The 18,935-nt window shown below is 49.2% G+C and overlaps 1 protein-coding gene across 5 annotated transcripts in view; it reads right to left on the bottom strand.

The window, feature by feature from the left end:
• Nucleotides 1-18,935, bottom strand: part of CCDC69 (coiled-coil domain containing 69) — a 30,226-nt gene that overhangs the window by 10,803 nt on the left and 488 nt on the right. For 3 of the 5 annotated variants that reach the window (XR_002829379.1, XM_014456178.2, XM_023754114.1), the window contains exons 1-4: nucleotides 12,809-13,351; nucleotides 5,051-5,120; nucleotides 2,519-2,625; nucleotides 1,927-2,014 (exon numbers count right to left, since the gene is read on the bottom strand). Coding sequence is in view for 4 of the 5 variants with exons in the window: in XM_014456178.2 (XP_014311664.1) it covers nucleotides 1,927-2,014; nucleotides 2,519-2,625; nucleotides 5,051-5,120; nucleotides 12,809-13,075 (532 nt within the window). In the remaining variant the exon portion in view is untranslated. Of the gene's footprint in view, nucleotides 1-1,926; nucleotides 2,015-2,518; nucleotides 2,626-5,050; nucleotides 5,121-12,808; nucleotides 13,357-18,935 lie in introns of those variants that run through there. The other 2 variants (XM_023754116.1, XM_006089123.3) reach the window with 2 other exon arrangements.

Below are 18,935 nucleotides of genomic sequence, written 5' to 3'. Positions count from 1 at the left end.
ATCACGGTGTTTTTAAAAGATAAATAATTCTGGGGAAAGGTCATGCAAATACTGATGATTAAAGGGAAAGCTGGCATAACATTTTCTAGGTCAATTTCAATAGCATCAAAAATAGTATATGTAAACCTTTTCAAAGACAATGTACAAATGGCCAACAAGTTCATGAAATGATGCTCAGCAACATTAGTCATTAGGGAAATGCAAATCAAAACCACGATGAGAAAACACTTTGTACCCAATAGAATGGCAATAATATTAATAATAATAGTATCAACAACGGAAAATAACAAGCGTTGGCAAGGATGTGGTGCAACTGGAACCCCTGTGCGTTGCTGGGGGGAATGTAAAATGGTGCAGCCGCTGTGGAAAACAGCTGGTGGTTTCTTAAAAATGTAAGCATAGAATTACCACATGACCCAGCAATTCTACTCCTGGGTGTACACGCAGGGGAACTGAAAGCAGGTGTTCAAGCAGGTGCTGGTTCTAGTGGCACTGTTCACAGTAGCCCAAGAGTGGAGGTAGCCCATGTGTTCATCAACCAGTGAATGGCAACAAAGTGTGGTGTATCCATGCCAATAACAAGGAAATATTATTCAGCCATGAAAACGCATGGAGTAATTGGTAAAATGGGCAAAGCAACAGCAACAACAACAAAGGAATGGAGTGCAAATGCATGCTGCAGTCTGGATGAGGCTTGGAAATATGCTGGGTGAGGGAAGCCACAGGTTGTACGCTTCCATTTATATGAGTGATCAGAATAGACAAAGCCAGCAGACAGCGGATGGGTGGTTGCCAGGGGCTGGGAGTTGGGGAGGGGGTATGTGGAGTGACTGCTGGGTGAGTATGGGGTTTACTTTTTGGGTGATGAGAGTGTTCTGGAACTGGATAGTGGTGATGGACAGTGGTGTTGAATGTGGCCAAGATTTTACAAAATGGGGTTCAAACATGTATCATTACTATTGTAAAAAATGGCAAAAGTTTGAAATGATCTAAATGCCTATCCAAAGGGGCCCAGTTAAATGAACAAGGGTACACACTGGAATGCTATGTTGCTACTAAAACTTATGTCACAGAAGTTTAATAAGTTGTTAATACAATTCAAAGTAAAAAAACAACAGCAATTTATCTCCTCCCCCCAAAGTATGTGTGTGTGTGTGTGTGTAGATGTATAGCCTACATATACCCAAAAAAATGAAGGGGATCTATATCGAAGGGGTAACTGACCAGTTCTGGGTGGAACTGCACACAATTTTAATCTTCTCAATAATAAAATAATAATGCTAATAATTATTTGCTAAATATCTTGCAAAATATCAGGCCCTGTTCTAAATTCTATCTATTTACCTAAAAATTAAATTAAATGCCCTGTGAACAAAGCTAACTAACTTTTTCAAGGTTACACAGCTGCTAAGTGGTAGAGCTGGAATTCAAACCCAGGGCTGATGGCTATGGATTCTGAGGTCCTAACCACCATGCTCTAAGATCTTTTTGTTTAATCTATAGATTATAGATTTTCTATGAGGACCACATTTGGTGATAGAAGAGGAAAGGAAGCTATTTGAAAGAAATGATCAATCTAACCAGAAATTGTAAGCACTGTCATTACTGTGCGGAAGAAATATGAAACATTCTCATACATGTCTAGGTTTTCCAAATGTCCTTTAAGGAACATGAATAGCCTTTAAAATGAAAAAGAAAAAACCCCCCACCTCCCAACTAAGGTGAAACAAAGCATGATGTCAGACTTTTAGAGCGATGCCCCACGGGGCCAGTCAAGGAGCCGACAGACTGCAGGCCCTCAGCTGCCAACTGCTGGTGCAGCAGAGGCAGGAGGAGGGGCCAGTGGGAGTCCCCCCTGTGAACTTGGCAGATGGGGCCAGAAGGAGGCCCGCCCACACCCTCCCTAAGGCACAGCTCCATCCTTACCTTGCAGGGCTGCCTCATGCTCGCCTTCCAGAACTCTCCGCTGCTCGGCCAGTTTCTCTTGAAGCTCTAGCTCCCTCTCCTTCTCCACCTGGGGGTGGGGGTGCCAAGCGGGATGAGACTGAGCAGGTTCAGGTTCAGCAGAGCCTACTTACCCACCCACTGCCCCCTGGTGCTTTGTGGAATTAGGTGATCAGAATCCCACCCCTCATCAGAGTGATGGGAATGTGCTCAGAGAGGGCACAAGACCCCCCAGACGTAGCAGGAATGACTGACTGCTTTCTTTAGGGCTTAGAGGGGGATCCCCGAGAATTATCTAGGTGGAAAGGGACTTAGGAGTCTTCTAATTCTGATGCCCACTCGAGGTAGGAAGCCCTTCTACTGTGTTAGTGTTTCTGCACCTTTCTTTGCATATAATGAATATAATGAAATGTATGCAAGCAGTTAGAGGTATTTGTTCAACTGATAAAGGACTCCCTTCTTGGAAAAAGGAGTAAGAGATACTTACCTCAACAATAAAGCCAAAAGTCGGTGCTCACTCTTGGATTTTGCAAGGCTAGCTGAACAGGAGGAAAAGAGAGTGGCTGGGACTTACCTGCTGTGCCCATTTCTTCTTGTCCTCTTCGTGCTGCTGGAGAAGTCTGGCAATTTCCTTCTGGTGCTGCTCGGCCTCCTCAGATGCGCAGAGCTGGACAGTTGTGGCTACAGGTGAAAAAGCAAAATAAATGCAGTCCCACGGAGTGGAAGTGGGGTCATCACAGCGACAGAGCGTGTGGGAGCCTGGAGCTGGGGGGTGAGAACCCTGATCTCCTCGAAGGAATGGTTTCAGCTGGGGATCAACCTCCAGAGGTAGCCCCAGCCTCCCGGGCTTTGCAGGCCTCCTCAGTGCAGGAGCCAGTGGTCTCGTGTTGGTCCCTAGGATCCACAGCACAGCTGGTAACTCATAGGACAGACTCAACCCAAGCACCCTACCCAATATCTAAATTAAAAAAAAATAGTTGCTGATATTTAATGACTGGGCAGCTGTTACTTACTACAGATTTTCAGCTTTTTTGCAGAAGCCAAAGAACTGGCAGTGTGTGTGGTTGTGTCAAGCAGGAGCTGGGGTGAGGAGCAGCTGCCGCCCTCGTCCAGGAGGGGGCTCTGCTGTTCCCACAGTCCCCACCTCTTCCCACTGCGCTTCACCTGCCTGGGCCTGGGAGTGTCTGACCCTCGCCTTTAGCATTTCCCCAGCTGGAGAGTGAGGAGCTGCCTGAGCAGGAAGGAGCCGCAAACAGGAAGTCTAGCCCTTGCTTAGGGAAACTCCAAACAGTCTTAAAGGCTCTGGGTAGGACCTGCGGCAGTGGCCCATCCCCTCTGTGCCTCAGTTACTCAACATGTGAAATCAGGACAATAATAATACATTCCTCATGGGGCTATTGAAATGATTCAAGTAGAAAACAATGGCAATAGAAATAATAACAGCAGGAAAGGAATACCGAGAGGTCAGCGTGCCCGGAATCATGCCCAGCTCTGCTCCAAATGCCTCACAGGTGTTACTTAATCCGCACAACCACCCAATGGTGGGCACCATGATGATTCCCATTTCACAGGCGAGGAGACCGAGGGACAGAGGAGTTAGGCAATTGGCCCGAGAGCTCCCATTTCACAATCAGGGAGAAGGGCTATGAATCAACACAATCTGATTCCACCACCACCTCATTCACCTGGTTATGCACGAAAAGCAGTAAGTGTGTGCCATGGCCAGGTAGCTCAGTTGGTTAGAGCATCAGTTGGTTAGATACACCAAGGTTGTAGATTTGATCCCCCGTCAGGGTACATACAAGAATCAACCAATGAGTGCATAAATACGTGGAGCAACAAGTCAATGTTTTTCTCTTTCTCTCTCAAATCAATAAGTAGAAAAAAATTTAAATAAAGAAAAGCAGCAAGTGTGGTGCCAAGCATTTGGAAGTGCGCAGTGTTCTCTATTGTTCACTAAATGGCCTCCAACTGTTCCTCGGGGCTCATGACAAGCATTAGAGGCAAACACTAGTGTTGTTCGAATTATTACTCATGTTCTTATTAAGATCACAGACCTCCATAGGCTGGGCCTGGCTAGGGTATGACGAGAAATGTGGGGATCGGGGCTGCTAAGCCAGAAGCCAACACTGTGATCAGTCTATCGGGGCAGAGGAAGCGAGTCAGCGCTCTGGGTCCTGATAGTCACAGTGGTCAAGGTCAGAGAGCCCCACACAAGGTCAGAGAGCCCCACACGCTCACAGATCACTCGGCTCAGGGTCCCAAATGTTAGTTCACAAGACCAGGAGCAGACTGGCCCCAGCTGCGGAGAAGCTTACTCAAAAATATATCATCACTAACAGCGCAGGCTCTCCAGCCCCACTCCCGGGGATTCTGATTTCATTGGTCGGTGACGGGGCCCCAGGACCTGTATCTTTGAAGTTTCCCCAGGCAATTCTCATGTACAGCCAGGCGAGGGAAACTCTGATTTCTGGTTCAATTGTTTATCTGGTACTTGAACCTCATCTACAATATCGCTGACAGCCTCCAGGCTGTAATTAAACACTTCAGAGATGGAGAACTCTTCTATTACTAGGCGGCTCTGATGGTTTTAAGCCAACCACCACACAAAACCATCCTTTGAGATTGAACTGAATCCTGCCTGCCTGTTCCTGTTACCTTGAGGCCCTAGTTCTGACCTCCGGGTCACACTGTACAAGGCTTATTTTTCTTCTCCATTGAGGGCACTTCAAACACTTGGAGAGAACTGTGTTTTACTGTGACACCTTCTTTCCAGGTAAAACATCCTCTGTCCCTTTAACTGCTCCTTACAGGGCCCGGCTTTCCGATCCCTCATAAGCCATTCTTCCTTCATTGCGCTCCTCCCAATTTTTCTGGATTCCTCTGAAAAATGTACTTTACAGAAATAAACTCAGGTATGGTGTCACCAGAACAGGAAAGCACAGGTCAGGACTATCACCTCCCTGATTTTAGACACGATACTCCTATTAATGCCACCTATCTAAAAATCTCCTGAGGTAATTAAATAGCTATGTCACCTTTGTTAATTATAAAGTAGGAAACCTCATGGATGTCAGGGAAGGCGTTTATGGAGCAGGCAACTCACCTGTGTCCCCATTGAGGGGACCTAGTTCCTGGGGCTCCGGTCTGGGTGGCTGATCTGGTTCTTGGCGTCTCTGGAAGAAATGGCACAACAATGAGGTGGAGGTGGAGGGTGGGAGTCAATGTGAGGATGGCTGCTACAGTAGCATTCTTCCAAAGCCAGACAGGACTTCCGCTGTGGGGACCTGAGGCCGCCTCCCTCCCCACCCCAACGCCGCACTCCCTCCGCGTGGAAGGGGTTCCCAGAGCGGGATTTTTCTGCATGGCCAGGAACAGCCTCCCTGTGGTTTGACTCCTGCCATAAACCAAGGCCTCTTCTTCCTTCTCCCGGGATTGGCCAGACTTTCTGCTTTTACCCTCACCCCAGTCATGACCTTCAGGTGCCCTAACACTTCCCAACTTCCAGTTCAGTGACAATTCCCCTTTCTCCTCAGGGCCTGTGGCTAGCACCACTTCCAGCCAAGTTCCCCTTGAAGTTCTGTGGTGTTGGGGGCAGAGCATCAGAAGTCCAAGCCGTGGCTTTGCCATGTTTATCTCTGCTGAAAGGGGCTGTTTCCTAAACCCGAAGGAAGCGGAAGTGCTCACCTTGCCAGACGGGGTGAGACACTGTAATTGGGATGCACTGGGCACTATGCTGTCCACACTATTTAGCTAATCTTTAGAGCAACCCTGGGGAACAGGCATGTCCCAGTTTAAAGAGGAGAAGGCAGGCTAGGACTCCATCAAGGTGGATTAGGGCATAATGGGCAGTCAAGTATTTGAGCCAAACCTAATGGGCGATTTAACCATCCTTGGCCAGCGTTGGCTGAATCTGATCAAACGAGAACTGATGGATGCAAAGGGCTTTCTAGATCACAGTGTCAGTGGCTTCCAGATGTTCAGTTTTCACAAGTGAGTAATTTTTTTTAAGATTCTCACCTGAGGATATGTTGGGACAGAGGGAGGGAGGAAAGGAGGAAAATTGAAGGGGAGGGGGGGGGAGAGGAACATCAATGTGAGAGAGAAACATCAATCAGTTGCCTCCCATATGTGCCCCAACCTGGGATCAAACTCGCAACCTAGGTATGTGCCCTGACCAGGAATCGATCCTGCAAACTTTTGGTGTACCAGATGATGCTCCAACCAACTGAGCCACCTAGCCAGGGCAAATGAGTAATATGTTTAATAGGAGAGTTTTTACAGATTGATAAGCAAAAGGGCTAAAAAAATTTATTTGCAGACTACCACTCACTTCACAAAATAGAGAACATTTTAACCTTGAAAAATATAGTAAGAAAAGCTCAAAACCAGTTCTTCCAGGAAAAGGGAATGACATCTTTATTCAAGGTTACACACACTCACACCTTTAATTTTCTCATTTCACCTCAGATAGGTGAATATTTGGTCACTATCTGGCACTGACCACTGGACCAGAACCAAAGCAAAATAATGTAAATCCTTTTGTACACTTCTCAAGATAGTCTTTAAAAAAAAAAAAAGATATCCTAGACCCCATTTTGTTTTTTTTTAAATATATTTTATTGATTTTTTACAGATAGGAAGGGAGAGAGATAGAGAGTCAGAAACATCGATCAGCTGCCTCCTGCACACCCCCTTCTGGGAATGTGCCCGCAACCCAGGCACATGCCCCTGACCGGAATCGAACCTGGGACCCTTGAGTCCGTAGGCCGACGCTCCATCCACTGAGCCAAACCGGTTTCGGCTCCTAGACCCCATTTTGAGAAACATTTTAAAAAATAAGTTCAGCCCATGAAAAGGCTATGAAAATGTTCAATTGTGAATTATCACTATAAAAGAAAAACGTTAACAGATGTTTACATGTAATTATTAGAATAAAAATTATTAACAATTTCATGAACTCAAGAACCACTGAATGCTGTTAGAAAGCATACTTCTGGTTGGGGAGGGAAGATAAGTGAAGGGAAGGCTTCTAGATTCCAGAACATTCTGCTCCTGGCACAGTATGAGCCCCTAGCAAACCGAGGGAGGCAGGGTGCCTCCCCCAGGCCCTGGTGCCCCAAATCTGCTCAGTGGCTGGGCGTGCCTGACAATGGAGTCCTCCATCCACCCTGTGAAGACTCAGCCCTCCCTTCCCAGGGGAGAGGGAGATGCCTGGGCCAGGCACAAGCCAGGGAAGCTGTCAACACAGGAATCTGGGGAAGTGACAGGAGCCAGCCTCTCCACCCTGGGGTGGAGGAAGGAGGGAGATAAACGCAAATGGTTGTCTCACCCTGTTGCCACCACTGGTTACATTCATCTGGGCAATGTTTCCATGGGAGTGAGAATTCCTGAGCTCCTGTCACGGCTCCTCCACGAACTTGGACAAATCCCTTTCCTCCTTTGGGAAGAGGAGGCAAGGAGGTCTTCATTTCCCCCGTGGCACTCAGAACACTAGAGACTGAAGCAGCGTGATCACGAACTCTGGGTCGCCCAGATCTGGATTCAAATCCTAAATCCAACACCGAGTGATTTATGACCTCCCCAAGCCCTGGTTTCCTCCGGAGGTTGTTTTAAGGATTGGATGAGCTAATGCACCTCTAACACCTGGCACATTCTAAGAGCTCACACATTGCATACGTTTATTACGTTATGTTCAAAATGATGGCAGGAGCAGAGACCCCACAGTGCTTTGGTAGCTCGCTGAGGCTGCCGTGGGCCTCGGGTTGCCTGAAATCAGATCATAAAGCTCATGAAAAACTGTCTTCTCCCAAAGAACAACCAGAGGAAGGGGCCCAACTTTCCTTCACTAGTGGCTTCCGGACCACAGGGGGGATGTGGCCTGCACCCGAGTCCCCAGATCCTGACAAAACCACCCCAGGATCACTCCTTACAACGACATTCAGAGCTTGTCACGGTCACTCCTCAGTCTGCCATCCTCCTCCTCCACCCCATTTCTTTGAGGTAAACTTGGTAGAGAGCATTATATCGGTTTCAGGTGTACACATTAAAAGTGGATATTTGTACACACTACAAAGTGGTCACTCCCACCACCATAAATCTAGTTTCCACCCATCACCACACAACTGACCCCTTTCCCCCACTTTGCCCTTCCCCACCCCTTTACCTCAGGTAACCACCCATCTGTCCTCTTTATCTCTGAGGTTTTTGTTTTGCTCTGTTTATTCGATTTGTTTTATAGTTTCCACATATAAGTAACATGATACAATACTTATCTTTCTCTGACTTATTTCACTTAGCATAATACCCTCAAGGTCCATCCATATTGTTGCAAATGGCAAGATTTCCTTTTTTTTTTTTTAGTGGCCAGGTAGTATTCCATTCTATATATGTGCCCCATCTTTTTTATCCATTCATCCATCAATGGGAACTTAGGTTGTTTCCATATCTTGGCAGTTTTAAATAATGCTGCAGTGAACATAAGAGTGCAGATATCTTTCTGAATTAGTGTTTTGTATTCTTCAGATAAAGACCCAGAAGTGGAAAAGCTGGATCATTTTGTAGTTCTAGCTTCAATTTTTTTAATATATATTTTATTGATTTTTTTACAGAGAGGAAGGGAGAGGGATAGAGAGTTAGAAACATCAATGAGAGAGAAGCATCGATCAGCTGCCTCCTGCACACTCCCCACTGGGGATTTGCCTGCAACCAAGGTACATGCTCTTGACCGGAATCGAACCTGGGACCCTTCAGTCCCCAGGCCGACGCTCTATCCAGTGAGCCAAACAAGCCAGGGCTAGCTTCAATTTTTTGAGGACTCTCCACACTATTTTCCATAGTAGCTGCCCCAGTTTACAGTTCTACCGACAGTGTAGAAGAGTTCTCTTTTCTCCACAGCCTCTCCAACACTTGTCATGTCTTCTCTGTTGGGCATAGCCATTCTCACAGGTGTGAGGTGATGTCTCATGTGGTTTTGATTGGCATTCCCTGATACTTAGTGATGCTAACCATCTTTTCATGCGCTTGTTGGCCATCTGTATGTCTTCTTTGGAAAGCCATCTATTCAGATCCTCTGCCCATTTTTTAATTGGGTTATTTATTTTTGTTGTTGAGTTATATGAACCCTTTATATATTTTGGAGCCCATTTTCTTAATATTTAAATATCTGTAAACATTTTTTCAAATTATAGTAATAGCAATATACATATATTTATTCATTATGAGAATATTACATTATTTCCTTACATATTAATTTTTCAAATATATTATGTGCATTTACTACATGGCATTAAATACTCTAAAAAATATTAGTGTTAATGACCCAAGTATTACATCTCTATGGATGGACTTAATCATTTAATCAATAATCTACTGTTGAGTATTTAGATTATTTCCATTTTCCAATTTCCAAATTATGCTTCAGTTAACATACTGATGTATAAGATTTTTTTACACACCTAAAAGTACTGGCTCTACCCTCCAGCAAGGTTCTACCAATTAATTCGCCCACTAATAGCACACAAGGCCAGCTTCACTGCAACCTTGCCAACATGGAATAGTATCACTTTTTTGTGTGTGGCAAATCTTCTAGGCCAAAACCAAACCAAAACAACCTATTGTACCCCACCACATGCATCCCAAGGTGCTCAAGATGACCTCAGCATGACATACCTCGGAAATATTGAGGGTTTGGTCCCAGACCACCGCAATCAAGTGAGTTGTAATCTTTTTGCTGGGGGAGGGTCTTGCCTTCAATTTGTAAAAAAATGCAACATCTGTGAAGCGTAATATAGTGCAGCACAATACAAGGAGGTATGCCTGCACAGCCAACAATTTCTCAGAGCTCCAGGCCCAGTTCATCTATCATTTCTCCTTCATCTCTCCCCAGGCCTGAGTTACTTCCTATCTAATCTCCAGGGCCTAGTCAGACATGTGAGGGCCTACCTGATCACTTGTGTTTCTCCTGCTAGTTCAAGGGGCTCTTTGAGGACAGGGACCATTTGTGAAATCTACTATGGATTTGCCCCATTACGATGCCCAGAGCGGTATTTGTAGGAGTGGCCTCCGGGCCTGCTGTATTAGAACCACACCGAGTGCTGGCTTAACATACTCCCCAGGCCCAGTTTTAGACCTACAGAACCTGAGAGTGTGTGTGTGCTGGGAGGCTCCAATCGACAATCTCTAGGTGACTCTGATGCTCATAAAAACCTGGGGACACATTGCCCAGTACTGAGTAGGAATTGATAAGCAGCCACTCATGGAAAATCCCCAGGTTGGACCCTGCCCGCTTCCTCCTTGGAGGTCATGGAGCAGAGTTCACCCTGCAGTGCGAGAGGACAGGAGCAGGGAGGGAGACACGACAATTTCCCGTCCAAAAGCACAGCCAGGGGGTGGGGGGGAGGCCTGGGACAGGGGTGGGACATCTGGGTTGAGCTCTGGAAGAGGGACGGCAGCTCCCCCAGTCAATGGAAACTCGGGAGAGGGGAGGGGCGAACCCATTTCTAGGGGAGAGGCTGGGAGACCTGGGTTCCAGCTTTACTGTGTGGCTTTAAGGCAGTCCCTTTCCCTGTCTGGACCTTAGTTTCTCCATCTGTGATGGGTCAGAGTTGGGAACAGATGTTCTCAGTCCTTCTGAACTCCCAGGCAGCCCTTCAACTAAGCAGGCTGGAAACAGGACGCCTATCTCTGGGTAACACACACAGTTCTGGATCCGGGTCCTCGTTGTCACGCAGATTAGAGCCCTGCTCTGGGTCCAACCTCAAGCAAACCTGGTCTGAGTAGGACGCGGCCGCCCAAAGCAGACAGAGTCGGGGTGCAATGGGAGGACAGTGGCCGGAGCAGAAGCCAGACAAGTTCAGTTGGTGAGACCCCCTAGAATGTTTGCATTTTGGAGGGTAAATCGAGAAACGAATGTGTCCAAAAGGAACCAACAGGATGTGGAAGGAGACCCCAAACCAAATTACAGGAGGGAGTGTTAACAGAACACTGTGGGCCAGCCTCCTGAGCAGTCAGAAAAACCTGTCACTCTCTTCAAATCTGCAGAACGCAGGAACTGCTGGCATGTGGTCCACAGCCTCGGAAGGCAGGGCTGTGGCCAAGGACTAGATGTTTCAAGAAGTTTCAGTTCAACCTGAAGAAGGATTTCAGAACTATCCACACAGAGGTAGGCTGCCTTCCTGCAGGGGGGGGGCAGGAGGGGGGGCGGGGAGTAGTGAGCTCTCCATCGCTGGTAGCATAAGAGGCAGACTTCCTTTTGCAGGTGGAACGGAGTGAACTCAGAGAACCCTCAGCTCCAACAGTCTATGATTCCATAAGGCAGCCCCGATGTTCAGTAACTATAGACCTCTGGTAAGCACGAAGTGTTTAGCTAGTGCGGATGGTGCGTAAAACCACCAGCGTCAACAGAGCCTCAGAGGGCTCTGTCCATATTGTTCAGCCTGCAGTACTTGGGGTGTACTAAAGCCTCAGGGTAGACTCCTCCACTTCCCTAAAATTCTGGGCCTCGCCGGCAAGAATGAGTAAGGCAGCCTGGCCAGTGTGGCTCAGTGGTTGGTCACCGGTTCCATTCCCTGTCAGGGCACATGTCCAGGTTGTGGGCTTGATCCCCAGTGAAGGGTATGTGGGAGGCAGTCGATGGATGATGTTCCTCTCTGATTGATGTTTCTATCTCTCTATCCCTCCCTTCCGCTCTAAAAATCAATAAAATCGTATTTAAAAGAAAAAAAGAATGAGTAAGGCAGAAGCCACCGGGATAGAAGCTGCCTGGCTCTTCCTTATGGGGGGAATCCTACCAGGATGGGAGCCCAGCGTATTCTGAGGATGGCTCGGCCTCTGCTGAAGACACTGACTGGTCTAACCTGACTTCAGGGACCATCACTCCATCCTTTTTGTGGGCCTTCAAGGCTTTGTGTGTTTGTGATCGAGTGCTTTGATTTAAGCCCTCAGTATTTCTGCTTAGCTTAGAGAATTTAGTCATCAAGGGCACCTTAAAGATTCACCTGGCACCTCTGCCCCCCTAAACCACAGCCCTGGCTTCCCCATCTTGACCCAGAGGACAGGGTTGGAGGGGCCCCTGGAGACAGTTTACTCCAATCCCCCCTCCTATCTCCAGATGGAAAAACTGAGGCCCAGAGGTGGGCTGGGCAATAACTAGTCAGAGGCCACAAAGCAGGGGGCAGAGCCTTAATGAGCATCCAGATTCAAGGCGGGACCTGGAGTCCCTTCCGCTTCCTTAGTGCACATACAGACGGATCCAAGTCGCTCAATGTTTAGGGGAGGGTGATTCTGAGCCTCAAGGGGCTCGGGTCACACCCCTCTGCAGTATCAGAGCTGCCTTTCCGGTGTCTGGACTCAGCGTGGGTGGGGCCCCAGCCCCATTGGTTTCAGGATCTGAACAACCACAGTCAGAGCGCATTGGCTGAGGGTGGAAGCAGGAAGGAGGTGGGGGCGGAGGCCCCAGGGGCCCCCTCCAGGGCCTCGGGTGGAGGAAATGCAGGGCCTAAGTGTTCAGGGCTGTTGAGAAATGTGACTGTTCACACGCAAATTGGTGAAAGACGCAGAAGTAGGACCCACTCTTGACTCCCAGTCTAGCGCTTTCCTCTGCAGATGCTGCATCTGGTGTCCAAAAGCATCTGAGCATCGTCCCAGCACCTCCTTGTCTGCAATGCTCCCTACTCCTCTGCCAAACCATGGATCCAAAGGGGAGGCCTGGGGTTCCGAAGCCATTTTGACTGGTGGCAGGTGGGGGTGGAGTGTGAGAGGGTGGGGAGTCATTAACCTTAGGATAGATAACTTTCCTGGAGTAACTTATATATAAATCACCACAAAGTTGGTAACTTAAAACAACAGAAATGTATTCTCTCACAGTTCTGGAGGCTAGAAGTCCAAAATCAAGGTATCTGTTGGGTCGGTCCTCCTGGAGTTTCTGCAGGAGAGTCTGTCCCAGGCCTCTCGCCCAGCTCCTGGTGGCTGCCAGCCATCCCGGTGTTCCTCGGCTTCTAGGTGCATCTCTCCGATCTCTGCTTCTGTCATCACATGGCCTTCTCCCTGAGTGTCCGTGTGCAAATTTCCCTGTTCTTATAAGGACACCAGTCACTGGATCCGGGCCCACAGTAATCCAGTATGACCTCATCTTAACTGGATTATATCCACAAAACACTATTTCAAATAAGGTCCTATTTATAGGTGCCGGGTGTACATGAGGTTTGCAGGGACACTATTCAACCCAGCACAGATAACGTTTCCGATGTCGGGGCTGTTTCCTTCAGGAGGGACCAGGGGGTTGGGTTGCATGGGCAGTGGAGAAATGGTCAGGAGGTCTGCAAGGCTCATAGACACTCAGTGAAAAAGAACTCCATCTCTGGGGGGAAGAAGTACTGAAAGTAGGTCAGTTTGTACATCCCTATGGAGGGGGGGGAGCATGGGTGGGGACGGATGTTTTATGCATTGTGTAGCATTTGCCCTAGATGTTCTGGAAGACTCGGGTTTGACAATAAAGTGACACAAGATAAATGATTTTTAGGGATTAAAATTCACTTGCCGAGAGAAGTAGGATGGGTCGTCTCCAGGTAATGGACAGATTTAGATCTATCTACGGTGAAGATGGATGGATTTTTTCTCGCTCCTTCTCTTCTTTGCTCCTTCACGTGCAGTGCGTGAGCTCACGGGAGCTCCCCTCCCCTGCCAGTCCCTGCTCTCCCTCCCCTCCCCCCCCAAGGCTCCCAGTGCTCAGGAACTCCCCTCCTCTGCCAGTCCCCCCCCCGCCCCCCCGCAAAGATTCTCGTGCTCTGAGGGTGGAGGACGCTAAGAGGAGGGGTGGAAACCCAAGTGCACCCCAAGATGTCAGAGCCAGGACTCGGGTTGTCTGCTAGACTCTTCCTTTTATGGGGCGGGGGGGGCGGGGGGGGCGGAGGCGAGGTTGATGGTTGAGGGGGGTGGGTCTCCTACTTTTCCCAAGTTGGTTTTTTTGAACATAACCATTTATGAATGTTTTATACCGACCCCTTGAGGCTCCTTTCCCAAGGAGGTTCCAGACTTTTGTTCAGTAGCTGACCTAGGAACATGCCAGAGCAGGTGGCAGCCCCTCCAACCAGGGTATCACCATCTTCACTTGTCTGCCTCTTAGCGACTGATTTGAAGTTTTGTCGTTTCTGCCCTTTTTACAACACAAGTGCTGATGTGAAGCATGGGCCCCAAATGCAAGACCCAATTGAGAGGAAGATGAAGTCCTTAGGTGGCTGGGGCATATCAGACGATCAGGGGACCTATGCTAGCTGCCTGGAAATTCAACTACAAGGGAAAAGAACAGAATTAAAAACATGTATATGTGCAGAAAAGGTGATACCAGAGAGTGCGCCTCCAAGGCAAGGATGATTAAAACGTTTTCTAATGGGCTTCAGGCCGCAGAGTACAGAAATCTGGTCTGACCTCACCAGGTTTCAGTGCATGTGTATGGAAGCCTGTGTTGGGTTTAGCTGGGATGATGTGTGGGGGGGATGGTGGTTTCCAGGTTGGGCAAAAACCACTCAGAGGCCACATATACACCAATGTCCCGCGATGTCTGGGGCAGAGGGCTCAGTGCCCAGGAAAGGCAGTTTCCTTTCATAGCCCCTCAGTGTCCCACCTTGGAGTTAACAAGCCAGATGTGCCCGGCCCCTGCTAAGCAGGGCCCTGCCTCTCATGTGCCCCACTCACCCTAGCACACAGTCTAGTCCACCCACCTCAAAACCCAGCCAAGATGCCACCTCCCTCAGGAGGCCTTCCTTTGTCCCCTCCACTCCCCTCTGAACACAGAGCCACAGTGGCCTGGGGTTAGGATGAAACGCAAGGATGCTCATGAATAATGTAAACACCCAAGTGTCCACTGGTTAAAAAAGTCACGGGACATCCATAGATTACTAGGTGGCCATTAAAAATCATGTCTTCCGCCCTGGCCACTGTGGCTCAGTTGGTTGGGCATCGTCCAGTGCACCGAAAGGTTGTGGGTTCGATTCCCCATCAGGGAACACACCCAGGTTGTGGGTTCGATCCCCGGTTGGGGTGCATATAGGAGGCAGCCAATCGACGTTTCTCACATCTCTCTCTTTCTCTCAAATCAATAAAAACATATCCTTGGGTGAGGATTGAAAAAACATCATGTCTCCATGAACTATTTAACATGGGAGAACGCCCCAGCAAAATGTTAAGCAACCAGAATACAACCATTTAAAATAGCCACACTCATGTATGTTATACAGCAGGAAAAACAGCAGAGCGAATGACACTGAAATGTACACAGAGGCTAGTTCTTAATGATGGGATTAGAAATGACTTTCAAGTTTCTTTATACTTTTCCAAATTTTGAAATTCTTCCTCAAACACTGTAATAAACAGAATAATTAGATTTCTTAAGTGGAATCCTAACTATTTGCTAGTCCTAGGTTTGTATCCCCTCTTCTGTCCTTGCCAAAATATCATCTGACCTCTACTTGAACTCCTCTAGAGATGGGGAACTCACTACCCTTTCTCCTCACGAGAAGTAGAATGTGGCTTCCTTTAGCTTCCCCTCACTGGCCACAATTCTACCTTCTGGAACAACAGAGAACAAAGCTAGTCCTCATGCTCCTTGACTGTACTTCAGAGGTTCGAAGGCAGAGGCCAGCCTCCAGGCTCCATGCTCCCAACCCCAACAGCCACTCAAGGACGTTAATGTCCTCCTGGCTCCCACATCCCACTTGCTTTCCTTGGGTACAATCTAGGCAGTGATGTGCTTAAAGTATAACTATGTTTCCCTTATGACAATACCCACAATTGCCTCTTATCAAGGGCGTACCATTTGCCAGTCAGTGCATCAGAGACTCTATTATACATTCTTTCATCTAATCTTTAGAACAACCCTCTGATGTAGGAGCTAATATCACACCTATCTTACAGATGAGGAAACTGAGGCATAGAGAAGCCAAGTCCCTTCCATGACCACTTAATGGATCTGGGATGGAGCCAGGACTGAAGCAGCACCTAGCCCAGAGCCTCATACACCAAGTTAATAACTGGATACATGAATCTAGTTCTAAAACCCCTCCCCTAGTGTCTCTGGTTGAGTTTCATTATTATTTACTAGAGGCCCAGTGCATGAAATTCGTGCATGGGTAGGGTCCCTAGCAGGTGCCTGCTGCTGGCTGGGGCCTCCCTTCGTTCCGCGCTGCCCCAGGGTGGTCAGTGCCCATCATAGTGAGCGATCAAACTCCCGGTTGGTGGAACTCCTGAGGGGACACTTTGCATATTAGACTTTTATATATAGATAGATAGATACCCATGCAGGCTCTTCCTATGTCACTCACTTCCGCATCTCTCCCTCGGTCTCACCTGGCCTGTTACCTGGACGTGATCACAAAGAGTTACTGAATGACTGAGCCCCTGAGAACCTGCTCCCTGAGGCCCAGCTCTGGGAGCAGTGCTGAGCCAGGTCCTGTCACCCTGCTCAGGGCTGTGGAGCTGTGGCCAGAGCAGAAGTCTTGGGGACTGGGGAGTTCAGACATCATGCCAGTCAGGGTGGATGGGGGACCCCGGGACTTAGCCTTTCAATGGAGTCCAGAACAGCTGGTCAGCTGAGACCACCAGGCACGATAACAGAACTCAACAAACTCTCAGATCCTTGAACCTGGAGAAACTTTGAGAAGTCCCAGTGGTCAAGCCCTGGTCCCTAGCCAGAGTGGGCCCCACTGAAATCCTGGCCTCCTTCCTTGCTACCTGCCACCTCCCCTCCCCACAACGAGCCCCATCACATGAGCTTTCTCTGGCTCAGCCTTTGCTCAGACTGCTCTCTCCGCCTCAACTGGGTAACTCCTACCAAACCTTCAACACTCAGTCAAGGCATCCCCCACTCAATCCAAAAAGCCTTCCTAGATCTCCCAAGGTTGGATGAGCTACTCCTGTTGCACCCTGGGCTGAGCCCTAGCCTGGCTCTTATTTGGCCCCCATTCACTCACTCAAATATTTACGTAGCACCTGCTCTGCGCTCTGCACCAGGCGATGAGCACTGGACGCGGCGAGCAGAAAACCAGGCTCCGCTGCGCAGCTTTGCCACCAACTGGCTCGATGACTTTGCCACCAACTGGCTCTATGACCTTGGTTCCTCAGCTGTACAGTGGGGAGGACGCTGCAGCTCAGCCTAGCTTCCAGGGCTCTTGTGAGCTCAGCAGGATGTGAAAGTACTCTGTAAACTGCCACTCAGGTTGAGTCATGGTTGTCGTGACCTGACCTCCTCTCGTCTGAGCTCATTTCTGTATCTCCCATCCTCAGAGTCCCCCTCTCTCCCAGGGGCTGATAGCCAGTGGGATGGGCTTGGGAGCTCAGGGGTTGGCAGCTGGAGGAGAAACTGGGCATGGACATGAAACAGGCATGAACTTTAAACAAAATCGATTTACAAATCCTGCCTCACAGGGGCAGGGCCCTGGCATTGCTGGGGCAAGGAAGACATGCCAGGCTGCTCTGGGGCAACAGAGTGGAGGCTTTTATGCCAAAGGGCTTTGGAATCATTAAGAAGGCACCAGAAGCACAGGGTAGAGTGGAGACAAAGAACACTAGGTACCAGGGGACTAGGTACCAGGGTCCTGCTCTCAGTTGCTCTGAGGGACATCAGTCAAGACCCTTCCCTTGTCCAGACCTCAACCTCCATCTGTACACTGGGTGCTTCAGCCCAGGTGGCACTCAAGGCCCTTGCTCACTCGGACAGTCTGTGCTTGCCTTCACAGGTTGGGAGGGGGGTCCAGCTCAGGCTGCGCTCAGGACAGACAGGGACAGCTGGTACGGCTCTCAGAAGGGCCAGGAGGCATGGGGACCCACGCTCACGGTGGTCTCCTCTTGCAGCCTGTGGAAGGCCAGGTCGGCACAGGGCTCTCCCAACCTTCTCCCACCACTGTGTGGATGGAATTCACCGCTGGCCCGCTTTGCAGGCTGAGAGGTTGACACAGGTACACAGACTCAGACTGTTAGGAATCATTCTGCACATCCCCCTCCTTCTCCTTATCGAGGGGGAATCTGAGATCCAGGGAGTGGCAAGGGTGTTCTTAGGGTCACACATCATATTGACGGTAGAGCCAGGATCTAAAGCCAGGACTGATGTCCACCTATCACCGGCTCGATGACAAGTCTCAACCCAGGCTCAGGCTGATGGGCCCACCACTCCTGCCAGCCAGCCCTGTGCTTCCGCGGATGGAGGCATGCCTCAGTTTCCCTGTTGGAGCCAGGGAAGACATGAGGGTTTCTGGGTCAGAGCCTGGGTGTAAAGGGGGAGCAAGGAAAGCTGGGGAGGCCTTGTACTTGGGACCAAAACTTATCTTCCTGGACTAGGCACAGGGCAGGGAGTAGGACCATCCAGGTTGGGGACAGTACTGAACACCCAATAGGCAGAAAAGCTTATGCTTGGGCACAGAGAGAGACTCAAGTTCAATGAAAAATGACTAAATATTCTCACAGGTTGGGCTCTGTCAGGGTCTCCAGGGAACTGATGACCACCTTTATGGGACCACTTCTTCCCACTGGCTGGAGGGCAGGCAGTCGTAGGGAAAAGGGCCAGGACCTGAGGGGTCCTCCCTTTCCTCTCTGCGCCCCAGGCTGTCTCCAAGGAGGTTGTCCTTCAGGCTCCAGGCTATGAACCTTCTGGGCTTGTCAGACCCCAAGGGGCAGCTGGTCCCACTGCAAGAAACCTGAGTAGTGTCTCCTGGGCCCTAACCCAGCTCTGAGGCCCCTTGGGGAGGGACAGGAAGGGAGGGGAGGGCAGCAGGCGGTAGATCTCCACCCTCCTTAGCCCCTCCCAGCCCCCCCTCCCTGCCCCCCCCCAACCCCCCCCAACCCCAGCACAGCCCACAAGCGCCCGCTTTGGGTCCCAAAGAGGCTCCAGACCAGCGATTCTCAAACTTTAAACCCTATTGTAATCACCTTGTATCTGGTTAAAAGACCAGCTCTGTTTGAGCGGTCCGGGGCAGAGCCCGAGATTCTGCATTCTAACAGGT

The sequence above is a fragment of the Myotis lucifugus genome, unplaced genomic scaffold (genome assembly GCF_000147115.1).
Source record: "Myotis lucifugus unplaced genomic scaffold, Myoluc2.0 scaffold_56, whole genome shotgun sequence".
Lineage (NCBI taxonomy): Eukaryota > Metazoa > Chordata > Mammalia > Chiroptera > Vespertilionidae > Myotis > Myotis lucifugus.
Note: the sequence above shows the minus strand (reverse complement) of the source record. Positions and strands in the feature narration are given on the sequence as shown.